Source organism: Chiloscyllium plagiosum, unplaced genomic scaffold, assembly GCF_037043375.1.
Source record: "Chiloscyllium plagiosum isolate Xiang-an unplaced genomic scaffold, Cpla_swu_hap1 HiC_scaffold_43, whole genome shotgun sequence".
In the NCBI taxonomy this organism is placed as follows: domain Eukaryota; kingdom Metazoa; phylum Chordata; class Chondrichthyes; order Orectolobiformes; family Hemiscylliidae; genus Chiloscyllium; species Chiloscyllium plagiosum.
Window position 1 is genome coordinate 30,540,379 of NW_028270181.1, and position 12,502 is coordinate 30,552,880.

The window sequence follows — 12,502 nt, forward strand, 5'->3', positions numbered from 1 at the left end:
CTAACAGGATAACAGTTTTAGAGAGGAAGTGAGGACTGCAGATGCTGAAGATCAGAGTAGAGTGTGTGGTGCTGGAAAAGCACAGCAGGAGAGTTGACGTTTCAAGCATAAGCTAATCATCAGATTCCTGATGAAGGGCTTATGCCCGAAATGTTGACTCTCCTGCTCCTCGGATGCTACCTGACCTGCTGTGCTTTTCCAGCACCATACTCTTTGACTCAGGATAACAGCTTTAGTCAGCCTCAAGTTGAAAGGAATAAAATGTAAGCTGGAAGCAACATTCATTTCATCACCGTGAGCAGAAAGGAAAATCAGGTGTAAAAAGTTCATTAGAGGTCACCAGAAGGGAATGGGACAGAGAGCTGACTATTAAATCTACCTCATTCTACAGAAAGCAGGGTTGCTGATCCCCATTCTCCTGGTCAATCAGAGTCCTGAACCTTAACTCACGACCAGGACACAGTGGGAGGACGAAAATAGTGCAATCAAAACGGGAATAGGAGGAGAGGATGGCGGACTGAACTGAGGAGTTGTAAGCGATCAAGACTACAACTGTAAACAGAGTGGGATCCCTATCAAGTCATTCACCCAAATGGGTTTCAATCTTCCCAGTGTACAAGAGAATGCCAACACCCCAGCTGCCTGACCCAAAATTCCCAGGCCTGCCTATCTGGCCCTGGTCTCCTTTCTTTATTCTTCCATGGGATGTGGGCATTGCTGGCAAGGAAAGCATTTGTACCTGATCCCTAATTGCCCTGGGATCGAGTGGTTTGCTGGACCAGAGAGTGGTTAAGAGTCAACCACATTGTTGTGGGCCTGGAATCACATGACACAATACTGGCAAAGGACAACAGACCTCCTTCCCTAAAGATTATTCGCCCTTTAGTCATTTTCAAATTCCTAATTGGATTAAGAATCAAGAGTTCAGAACTAAAAGAGATAGAGAAAGATGGGGTTAGGTTCCTTTATTTTCATTCTTTCTCTGAATGTGGGCATTGCTGAAGAAACCAGCATTTACCATCCACCCATACTTGTCCAGAGGCCAGTTAAGAGCCAACCACCTTGCTGTGGGTCTGGAGTCAGGTGTAGGCCAGACTGGGCAAGGATGGCAGCTTCCTTCCCTAAAGGACATGAACAAACTGGACGGGGTTTTTTCCAACAATCAACAGTGGTTTCATAGTCATCATTAGACTCTTACACCCAGATTTTACTTTGCATTGAATTCAAATTCGGCCTCAGTGGGATTCAAACCCTGACCCACTGAGCATTACCTGGATCTCTGGATCAACAGTCTAGCAACAATACCACTAAGTTATTGCCTTTTATTTCTTGGTGGGGAAGAAAGGGTTAAATCCAGGCTGGACAAAGGATTCCCGAGCCTCTCCTGCCCCATCCAAACCGTTGTCCCAAACAGCAACGTCTCTGCCCCAGGATGGAACCGCCACGTGGAGATCACCTGCAACCCCACTGGCAACTGCACAGGTAACTCCTGGGATTTTACATTTCCCTGGGCCTTCCTTCATCAATGACCCACATTGCATGTTACTCCCAAACTGTCTGGGATCACTAAGTATCAAAGAGGCAAAGCAGTCCAGGATGCTGCCTGAGCAGTCAACAGAGTGGGCAAGTTCAGAGTGAAGAGAGCATGAGCTCCCAAATAACAGGCAATCAACAGAACAATTCATTACAGCTTCAGGGAGAAGCACGGTCTGTAACTCACTGACAGAACATCCCTTTTGAAAAGAAGAAATGGAGAACGCACCAATACCTTGATCATGCTGCTGCTGGTTCGTTGGAAGCCCATTCACAATTGTCTGGGATTCAGTGCCTTCAGCCTCTGTGAGAGGAAAGAGGGAACGAAACAGTAATAGTTAGATCGCCAGGCACCAAGTAGACACAACTTCATTCAGACTGCAACAGCAGAGGATCCATGGGAAAGCCAGACATTGAAAGCAATGAGTTGTAGCAACAGGGTGGTTAGCACTAACTCAGTGAACTCGATCCCAACAAACAGCCATTTCTTTCCCACACTTTTCATTTTCTGCTCGTGCCTTACTCTTGGCTCATTTCAACACATTTTCTGCAATGCCTAGTGTCCTACTGAACCAGATATTCCTCACACTTAACTCCAGGAAGTGCATTGGTTGTTTAACTGTCGGTTGAATCACGGTGGAGTCCCTTCACATTCCTACTTACCAACAACTCAAGGACATGAGGGACCGCAGGTGAGGCAGTAATGAAACACAGCTGTCTTCACATCTCCATTCTCTCTGTTGAGGTAATAGCCAAAAGAACTGGAGGGGGAAGAGGAGACCCTGAGGCTTGCAGCCAGAGGGAGCCCATTCAGCCCATCGCAATCCATGCTGTCTCTCTCTGCAGAGAGAGTCCCACTCCCCCAGCTTTTATTCCCGTAACTGAGCAAATTTATTTCCTTTGAGGGTCCATTCAATTTTCACTTCAACGTCATTGATCATCTCTGCTTTCCCTGCCCTCAGAGACACAGAGGGTGGTACATGCATGTATGGAATGAACTGCCTGACGAAGTGGTGGCGATGGTTTTTGGAGGGGGGGGGGGGCGGTGTGGTGGGGAGAGCCTGGTCAGCATGGACTCTATGTGCTTTAAGGTAGGCCCTGAAGGAGTGTAGTGGAACAGAGGGACCTTCAGGTACACAGTTCTCTGAAAGTGGAGTCACAGGTAGACAGGGCAGTGAACAAGGCTTCTGACACACTCAGGGTTTGTGTTATTGGGAGAGGTTGGACAAGCTAGGACCTTTTTTTCTTTAGAGTGTAGGAGGCTGAGGGGGGAATCTTATAGAAGTGTATAAAGATCTTGAGAGGCATGGATACGGTGAGTGCACTCAGTCTTTTTCCCCAGGGTTGGGGAATTGAGGACTAGGGGGAATCAGTTTAAGGTTAAAGGGGAAAGAAGAGGGGCAACTTTTTTTTTTTTTTACACAGGGGTGGTACACATGAGCTGCCATTAACAATACTTAAAAGGCTTGGACAAATACATGAATAGGAAAGGTTTAGAAGGATACGGGCCAAGTGCAGGGAAATGGGGTTAGCGTGGATGGACATTTTGGTCGGCATGGACCAGTCTGGGCCGAAGTATTGTGCAGTGGTACTCTATGACTGAAGGGGGAATAATGGCAGAGCCATTGAAAAAAGAGCAAGGAGCAGAATTAACTGGATAATCATAGCTACAGTGACTCAAAATAGCCTCTTTTGGTCAAAGCAGCGCTCTTTCAAGGGTTATTGAAAACAGCCAGAATAATTGTGATATGACAGGAACCCCCAAGGGTGAAAGAATCAACATTCAAACCATAGTGCTACAGGAAACAAAAAGCCATCCCACAGTTAGAAAATAAATGAATATCAACATGAACTGAACAGATGACAGTAACAGCTCCTCCCCCACCCATTCCAGCTCTATCAATGGTCTATCAACCAACACTTGCCTATTGTAGCTTCTATACAAATACACGCCACAGGTCCACTGCTTAAATGGAAGAGGAGCCAAGCCGAAATCTCAAAAATATTTACGACAGCGGCAAAATAAAACCTCCTTGGCCCTTTTAGTGCCCTTCTGCAATACGTGAGAGTAGATCGCCTCTCTCAGGCCACCTTAGGGAGTGGTCAGTCTGCAAGCCAGCAAGAGCTGAGCTCTGCTGACTGACTGTAGTGGGCCTTCCATGCCCATTGGCGGAGTGGGGAGGAGCCAGGCACCATTATGAAGTGACTCATCCAGGAGTTATGAATCACAGAGGCCTGAGGCACTCCAGTCTCATCATTGAGGTCACATGGGCGACCAACTGTAAGAATGAAATAAAGACAGAGCTGCACCTACAGACAAACACAGAGCGCGAGAGCGAGTGAGCAAGCAAGAAATAAAAAGATGGGAAATAGGCAGAGAGACAGCTGCTGACGAACAGAGATATAAATACCAGGTCGGGTATACGCGAGAAGCCTGAATAGTTGAAACTAGGCTGCCACTGCAGGGAGCAACCCACACAACACAAGACTTGGGTGTGGGAGTGGGAAAGGGTAACTGAAATAGAAATGGTGTTCACATCCTGAGATTGTTGAACTCGATGGGGAGTCTGAAAGCTGTAAGGTACCTTGGGTGGAAGATCTGGTGTTCCTCCAGCTACCACTGAGCCTCACTGAAGCACTGAAACAGGCCGGATACAGAAACGATGGCAATGGCAATATGAATGGCGTGTTGACTTGTCAGGCAACAGGGGACAGACAGCAGCATCAAGACCACATGCTGATCAGTCATGATTGTACTGAATAGCAGAGCAGGTTCGAGGAGCCAAGTGGCCTGATTAAAGTCCCACCTCCTATTTCTTTGTCAGATAGTCATAAATGCATTAGAAATGCCCAGCAGATGGTCCTTTCATTTGGGCTTGAGTATTCAGTTTCATCCAACAAGGTCCCCACATTCAACATCCTGTTGATAACAGCATGTGTTACATATGAGAAGGAAGTGGATGCCATTCAGCCCCTCGCGCCTGCTGTGCCATTTGATAAGGCTGATCTGACTGCGACCTTAACACCACTTTCTTGTCCAAGCATATACCCTTTGACTTCTGTGTCACTCAAGAATGTATGCAACGCTGCCTTAAATGACCCAGCGTTCACGCTCTCCAGGGAAGAGAATTCCACAGTCCATGAGCATCCGATAGTAAACATTTCTCCTCATTTCTGCCTTAATTTGAGTATTAAATGCCCCAACTGCCTTCCCCTCATCAATCTTCTTCATTACCTCTACAAAAATCTCCAGCAAGTTAGTGGTTACATTTCAAGGAGGATAGGAAGCCGAAGCGTTTGAAGTTAAAAATCACACAACGCCAGGTTATAGTCCAACACGTTTAATTGGAAGCACTAGCTTTCGGAGCGCCGCTCCTTCAGCAGTGGAAGTGTTTGAACAACAGCTGGAGTTTTATTACATGATATGTTAATGTACCAGGCAGCAATGGAAGACTGAGCTATTTCCCTCCAAAAGGGCTGATGATGTCATCACGATGCCACATAATTGAGCTCTTAAAGTAAAAATCCAACATGCTTAACACAGGAAGTCCTTGAGTTATGTTCGAGAGTCCGTTTGCAAGACAAGTTGGAACACAATGCAGAACAATGGAAAGCCGCTGATCGTAAGTACAAGAAATGTTCATATTTCAGTTTTTAAAAAAAAAAATTACTGACTGGTCTGTAACCAATCAGTAATTTCTTTTTAAAAAAAAAGCCAACGGCATAATGTCTCCAAATCTCCAGTTTTTCAGTACCTGCCTCGAGTTAAGGGAAATTTATGGCTCAGGGCCCTGGCAACTTCCATTCACATTTCCTTCAAAATCCTTGGATGCATCTCATTCCATCTCAGTTCCTTGTCATCCGAAAGTACTAGTCAACCCGATACTTCCTCCTTCTCAACTTAGAACTCTTCTAGTGACAAGCGTTTCTATGTATTAGTAGGAACATTTACCTCTTTAGTAAAGAAAATGGCAAGCATTCACGTAATAACTCAGCACAGCCCTGCTTCCATGGTTAAATACCCTTTTTGTCCCTAATTGGCCCTATTCCTCCTTTACCACCCTTTTACTATTTATATTTTTCCACAAGACTTTGGGCCTCTCCTTTATGTTGGCTGCCAGTTAATTCTTACAATTCCTCTGCTTTTCTCATTTGGTCTCTCACTTCCCCTCTGCAACCTCTGTATTCTTCAATTGTACTTTCTACCCGAATACTTGTCATAGACAATATTTGTTTCCTCATCGTAACTTCGCTCCTCATTCATCCAGGGAGCTCTCAATTTGTCGGCCCTCACGTTTTGCTTTTGCAGGAATACACTGTGAATGTGCCTAAATCGGCTGTGTTTTGAAGGTAACCCTCAGTTCGGTTAGATTTTTCTGACCGCCTCTCATTCTTGTCCATCCGGTCAGCTTCCTTCATTGAAGTTGGCTCTTCAACTGTTAAATGATTCTTACTCAGAATTGTTACCCTGAACCTTATACAACAATCACACTCAAAATGTTTCCCCGCTGACACGAGAGCCAATTGGCTCACCTGACTCCCAACAACCCAGTTTGATAGCCTATCTGTCTTGCTGGATTGAATACTGTGGGGAATATTTCTGAACACAATCCAGCAACGTTTCTCCCTCTCTGCACTTTATGCCACCACTGTCTGTTTATAATTGGGTAATTAATGTCCCTCGTTATAACTACCAAGAAAACTATCCCTAACCCTTTGTTCCTCCATGCCCTGATAAGTGGCTATTTGCTTCCCTGTGGGAATTTTAAAACACCGTCTTTGCAAAATCGTACCTCTACTACAAGTGTGTTTTTTTTTGAATGGGTGCATCTCAGTTTGAGAGCATGAACACGGAATGCAGTGTGACTAGAAGGTGGAGATACCCTCTGGGCACAATGAGCCACCCTGCTCCCCTCACAGGATGGAGACTAGAATTGAGACTTTTCAGTGAAATAGCCAGGTACAATACTATTAAATTAGAAAGGGGACAAAGCATAAGCAGTGAATGAGCCAGGAGTGAAAGACAGGATTCAGAATATGTATGACACCCTGGAGTTGAGGAATGTCACTGTCTGGCTAAAGGGAGATTACTGGGATGCAGTGGGTTAAGTTCAGGAATGGTGTTGAACGGAGAACACTGGAGCACAGGAACCCAACACAGTCATGACCACAAGACTCTGCGACAAGTGAGATAACATAGGATTGATTAAAGCAAGTAGAATAACAAATGGCCTGAACTTTGTGGAGGACACTAGGTTGGCCAAGAAGCAAGGTGTGGTGTTTGTTGCAAAGACAAAAACAAAGGCTTCCGGCTTCCTGTTGTTTGAGCTGCACTCCCAGCGTGCAGTCCCAGCGGGTAGTATGAGTACTGATCACAGAATCAGTCCGGTAGCATTATTGCGTTGGAGATGAAAGTCTGGCAGAAGATCCTCAGATTTACGATCAAACAATAAAAACACAGTGCTGGAGAGAGGGACAGTGCGTGTTGGCCTGTCCAACTTGGAGTCAATTCTAAAGGGCTGCCCCTGCTCTCAAAATAAAATTTTCACACAAACTTTCCATTCCAAGGCAGGGGGAGAGGAAGGGGTGGCAGACAGAGAGTTTGGGGTATATCACATGTCATCAACTGGCAGACAGATTGAACACAGAAAATGTATAGAGAGTGCAGAACAAGATCACATTAGCCTGAAGCAAATAGAGTCAGAGAATCATTTTTTATGTACAGGACAGAAACAGATCCTTCAGTCTAACATGCCGACCAGCTATCCCAACCCAATCTAATCCCACCTGCCAGCACCTGGTTCATATCCCTCTTAACCCTTCTTATTCATACACCCATCCAAATGTCTTTCAAATGCTGCAATTGTACCAGCTTCCACCACTTCCTCTGGCAGCTCATTCCATGCACACACCACCCTCTATGAACCTGCACTCCAAGGTCTCTTTGTTCAGCAACACTCCGTAGGACCTTACTATTAATTGTATAAGTCCTGCTAAGATTTGCTTTCCCAAAATGTAGCTCCTTGCATTTATCTAAATTAAACTCCATTTGGCACTCAAATGACCTTGTCTTGAAGCGCAGAGACGAGCATCCACTCCCTCCACCACTGACTCTCAGTAGCAGTGGTGGGTACCATCTATAAATGCACTGTAGAAATTTACCAAATATCATCAGATACGCTGTTGGTTGTAACGGTCACCCAAACAACATGTATGTTGCCTTATCTGGATGCTCCTCCTTGTAAAATGACGATATAATTCATTAAAAAAACTGCTGTTCCAGAGAAGACCAGGAACTCTCGTCCCTGTGCACGTGGGTGATCGTTCTCTCTCTTTCCAGGACCCAGAATAAAGATGAAGGAGGTAAACTAAATTGTGTCCTTTGCTTGACTGAGGTGGGGCGGAGAGGGGGGGGGGGGGGGGGGGGGGGGGCGGGGAGAACAGGATGACAAAGGGAGGGTTAAGGAAGGGATACTGGCTCCATGGAAGAAACCTCCTCCTCTTACCAAAATCAGAACAAAAAAATGCCAGTTGCATTTTTAAGAAATCACCACCTTAAGTGTTAGCAGAGAAGCAATGGAGTGAGAATGTTGTATAAAAGGTAGAACTCCATTGGAAGCCTGAGAGTTGAATGGTTGATTAGGGGTGGAGGAGGGTGTTGGTGGATAGGGGACAGATTCTAAAATGGAAGAGAAAGATGTTTGTTGATGTTCTGCCTTCAAGCCGTCCTGTACTGATCAAGGCTCAATGCAGCTGATACATGCCAACAGGCACTATCTACCAGCCAGAAAAGAAACAGGTATATAGTAGGGAATAACAGGACTTCGACAAATCAGGCCCTAAATCACCAGAGAAGGAGGGAGGAAGAGAAGAGAAGTCAAACAGGTTGTGCGTGTTATGTACAAGCAACTCAATCAATGCCTTGGTCAAAGCTGAGGGATATTGCAACATGTTAATGCAGCACACTCTGTCCCAAACCAGTGACACTCTAATCGTGCCCGTTGCTCATTTATTCTACATCCACGATCAGCAATATCAGCATTTTGTTAAGGACATCCCAGGATTGAAATGCAGGGGACAATCACTGATAAATGAAGGATTTGGTGTTGGGGGTAATGTACTCTCATGCTTCTAAAGGCTTAACACTGTGTGTCTTAGTGATGCACACTTGAGCAAGGGCACAGATTTACTCCCTAGTGTGTACCAAGAACCACTTCACTGGATTAATACTTGGATCGCTCACATAGTTTCCACGTTACAGATGTTGAGGAGCCTCAGCACTATTCCAAAAGACTGCTGCTGCAAAGTGTGTCGGAATTGATAGTGCAGGAAAATACGATCTCCTGGCAGTGACGCCTTCCATTGCTCAACAGCCTTTTGCACTCAGAGATGACTTCCAATACATCTGTCAATACATGGCATAATGGCCAGCCAAAGTTTACCTAACAAACTGCCAAAAGCTGTTTTGTTGATAGAAAGTTACTACTTCAGATCAAACTCCACAAAAGCCGTGTAAGCCTGCAAGTGAACTTTGAACACATTCCATTTTCATTTCACAAATGACCACCCCCCCTTGGCAGGGAGGGGGCTGGGCCAGGAATTCTGATTAAAGAGCAGCTTGTTAGCTGTGTGCCTACCTGAACTCATGGCGATGTCTGAACCTGCCTTGTACACCTCAAGATTCTTGTCGTCCCTGGAACAGAAAGAAAGGCAAAGTCAGTCCCAACCCACCTACCAACACATGCTCACTGCCATTCACTGTGAAACAGTTCACTGGAATGCTTAAGAGTGGTCATTGTTACAATGAATGGAACAAATTGGTACACAGCAGGATCCCACACAGAAATGAGCTCAAGAACCATTTTGCTAATTTAGTCAGGACACTGTGGAAAGCTTCCTCTACTATTTCCACTTCAATCATTTTAGAAATATTTTAAAAAGTAGACAAAAACCAGTTGGAGATCTCATCCCATCTCACTTGTTCAATACTGCACTTAAACATCAGCTTAGAATAAATGTTTTAGTCACACAGATGTACTTGAAACAACAAGCTTGTCATGGGGGTGAGTACGCAACCCACTGAAGTATCACATTAAGCTCGCCATCAAATTCACAAAGAGGAGGGTCAGTACACACAGGGCTCTCTGCAATTGGAGTTGCTCATCCAGAATTAGCAATGGCACCACAACTCACGAGGAAGCAAATTCACCAAATGCCTGAAAGTTGTTACACAAGGATGATTTAGGAAAAGGCCAACTAAGGGAGTGGCAAAGCAAGGAAGAACAAGGGATTGATTACTCAACTCTTTCCAGAGAGTTAGCACAGCCACAAATGGGCCGATTGGAACTCTGTGCTAGAAGATTCTACTATTCTGGAAACTCCACAGGCCACGCTCTTGTACCCTCATGCAGCAGATGGGGAACTCAATAAAAATTATACGTTGCTGTGAAAAGTGATCTTTGACTCTGGTTGAAGAGCAGAGGGGCCACCATCTGAGGACTGAAATACGGAACAGGTGCCCCTTCATTTTATTCCCCCTCTCCCGCTCTCGCTCTCTCTCGCTCTCTCTCTCAACAGATGCCAAGCCCCAACCTTGACACGTCCGGATCAAGTGTCACTCCGGAGCTGACTTTAAAACCAAACTGCAAATCTCATTGGCTCCAACATGTCTGCAGGTCAACATGTCTTTGGGTAAGCAGCTGTGGGCATACATTGTCACTCAAACAACCTGCAAGTTGGCCACCCAGACCGGTCACAACCAAAGAGCATCCCAGTGCAGAATCAGAGGAAAACCCAGTTCAGATTTCCAGAATCTGGGTGACATGGAGGAAGCAATTCAGCCCTTCTGGGATATTTGAATTAGATATGACTGATCTGCATCTGAACTCTATTATCCACGCTCCTCACAGTATTTATATTATATATCTACCACATGTAAAGGTAGACATTACTAGTGGATATTCCAGACTGCTGTGATTCGATCTGAAGAAATGCTTAGCTATAAGCTTATGTCCCCATGTTCAGGTGGCACACTCGCAAGCACTGCTAACCTTACAGTGCCAGGGATCTGGGTTCGATTCCAGCCTCTGGGACTATGTGGAATTTGCATGTTCTTCCTACGTTTCTGTGGTGTTCCAATTTCCTCCCAAAGATGTGCAGGTTAGGTGGACTGACCATGCTAAATTGCCCATTGTGTCCAGGGAAGTGCAGGATTACAGACACGGAGGTCTGGGTGCGATGCTCTTCAGGAGAATTTGTATGAATTCAGTAGACTGCTTCCACACTGTAGGGATTCTGTTCTGGGCTTGTTGTATCAGTAGAATATGTTAGTCTAGTCACACAATCAAAACTTCTAAATCATCTTAAACACTCAATTACTCATTAATCTATAATGCTCAAGCACACATTTAATCTACACAGTAGAGACTCTTACTTTAACCCTTTCACCCCAGCATCATACTGATCATTACTCCAATCCCTAGAAGGCTAATATACCCTTGCTGAGGAGAGCTATCCAGAACTGAACGCAGAGTCAGAGAGCCAATTTAACCAGATCTGTCGTGTTACAACGGAGATTAAAAAAATGGATTCTCATCTTTCAACCTTCAGCTGATTTTAATATAAGAGACCTCTCATGGGTTAAACTATATTTTTAATAAAGAAGAAACATAAAGCTCAAATGATCACAGTGGTCGCGTGACCACAAATCTATATTCCCTCCGTTTGATCCCATCGGACCTCCAGGCTTCAGAGGTCAATGTGACCAAACCTCAATCAGCAAGTAAAGACCCTCTAAGCAACTGTGTAGTGGCAAGCTTCATAAAACCAATATGAAGTAAATGGAAGATCTAAACTGAAATTCTTACTTATATCCAAAACCATCAGAGCTATTCAACATGCACCAAGAAACTTAAATCTATATCTCTTGCTTCACTTCATGCTTGCATGATAATATCACATTTTGGGTCAGGAAAAGCTCACCTGAAGCTCGCCAGCTTCAAAAGATAATGAAGTCAGACTCGGAAATACACCATGAGCTATTGTTCAAGCAGCTACTTGGTAGATCAGAGGGGGAAAAAATGAATCCATCACAAGAGTTAACCTCTCTCTCCTGTTTTTCTCAGCCTTACCCAAGACAAGACCCAATGCAAAAGAAACAAAACGGGAAAACTGCCACTCAACTCAGAGATATCAATAAATTTCAGCCATAGACAGTACCCCCAAGTGAGGGTCAGCGGTCCCAGTGAGGGTGGGGGGCCCGTGGACAGTGCTCCCAGTGAGGGTGGGGGGCCTGCGAACAGTGCTCCCAGTGAGGGTGGGGGGCCCGTGGACAGTGCTCCCAGTGAGGGTGGGGGGCCCGTGGACAGTGCTCCCAGTGAGGGTGGGGGGCCCGTGGACAGTGCTCCCAGTGAGGGTGGGGGGCCCGTGGACAGTTCCCCCAGTGAATGTCAAAGCCTTTCAGACATGAAATAGGGAATCTTAATAACACATTAGAAGACAGTAAAAAGATACACAAAATGCTACAACATAACTGATGGAACATTTTGGCTGACTTATTTCAGCATCACTCAAAGCTCGCAAAAGAGGTTCCAGTTCAGTTTCTGTTGGTGAATACAAGCACACTCAACACGCACATCTTCCAGTGCATCATGCAATCGCTAACAGTGCCATAAAAGGGGTGGAAAAAATAGCTGAGAGTTTAAATTGCATGAGCAAACAAAGGTTCTGCGGAGATTGTAGATAAGTTGGCTTTACAAAGTGCAGCACCCCAGTCGTTTGACTGAATCCAAGTGTTCCAGGATTCTCTGGAATGTACAATGAGTCACCAGTGACATCATTTCATCAATATACTCCAAGCTAATCCAGTTTTCATTGCTCGATTTGGTCATGGAATATTCTAGCAACATAGCAATAAAGTCATGAGATGTTACTTCAGAGGCAAAAAAGGAGGAATCTTAAACATCTCCCA

At 45.1% G+C, this 12,502-nt stretch overlaps 1 protein-coding gene across 48 annotated transcripts in view; it reads right to left on the reverse strand.

The window, feature by feature from the left end:
- The window catches only part of LOC122541752 (sorbin and SH3 domain-containing protein 1-like), a 406,532-nt gene that overhangs the window by 140,357 nt on the left and 253,673 nt on the right, over positions 1-12,502 (reverse strand). For 31 of the 48 annotated variants that reach the window (XM_087982587.1, XM_087982585.1, XM_087982573.1 and 28 more), the window contains 2 exons: positions 9,171-9,226; positions 1,763-1,837 (listed from right to left, as the gene is read on the reverse strand). In XM_087982587.1, the coding sequence (XP_087838713.1) occupies positions 1,763-1,837; positions 9,171-9,180 (85 nt within the window). In that variant the 5' untranslated portion in view covers positions 9,181-9,226. The remainder of the gene's footprint in view (positions 1-1,762; positions 1,838-9,170; positions 9,227-12,502) is intronic. The other 17 variants (XM_087982591.1, XM_087982599.1, XM_087982589.1 and 14 more) reach the window with 2 other exon arrangements.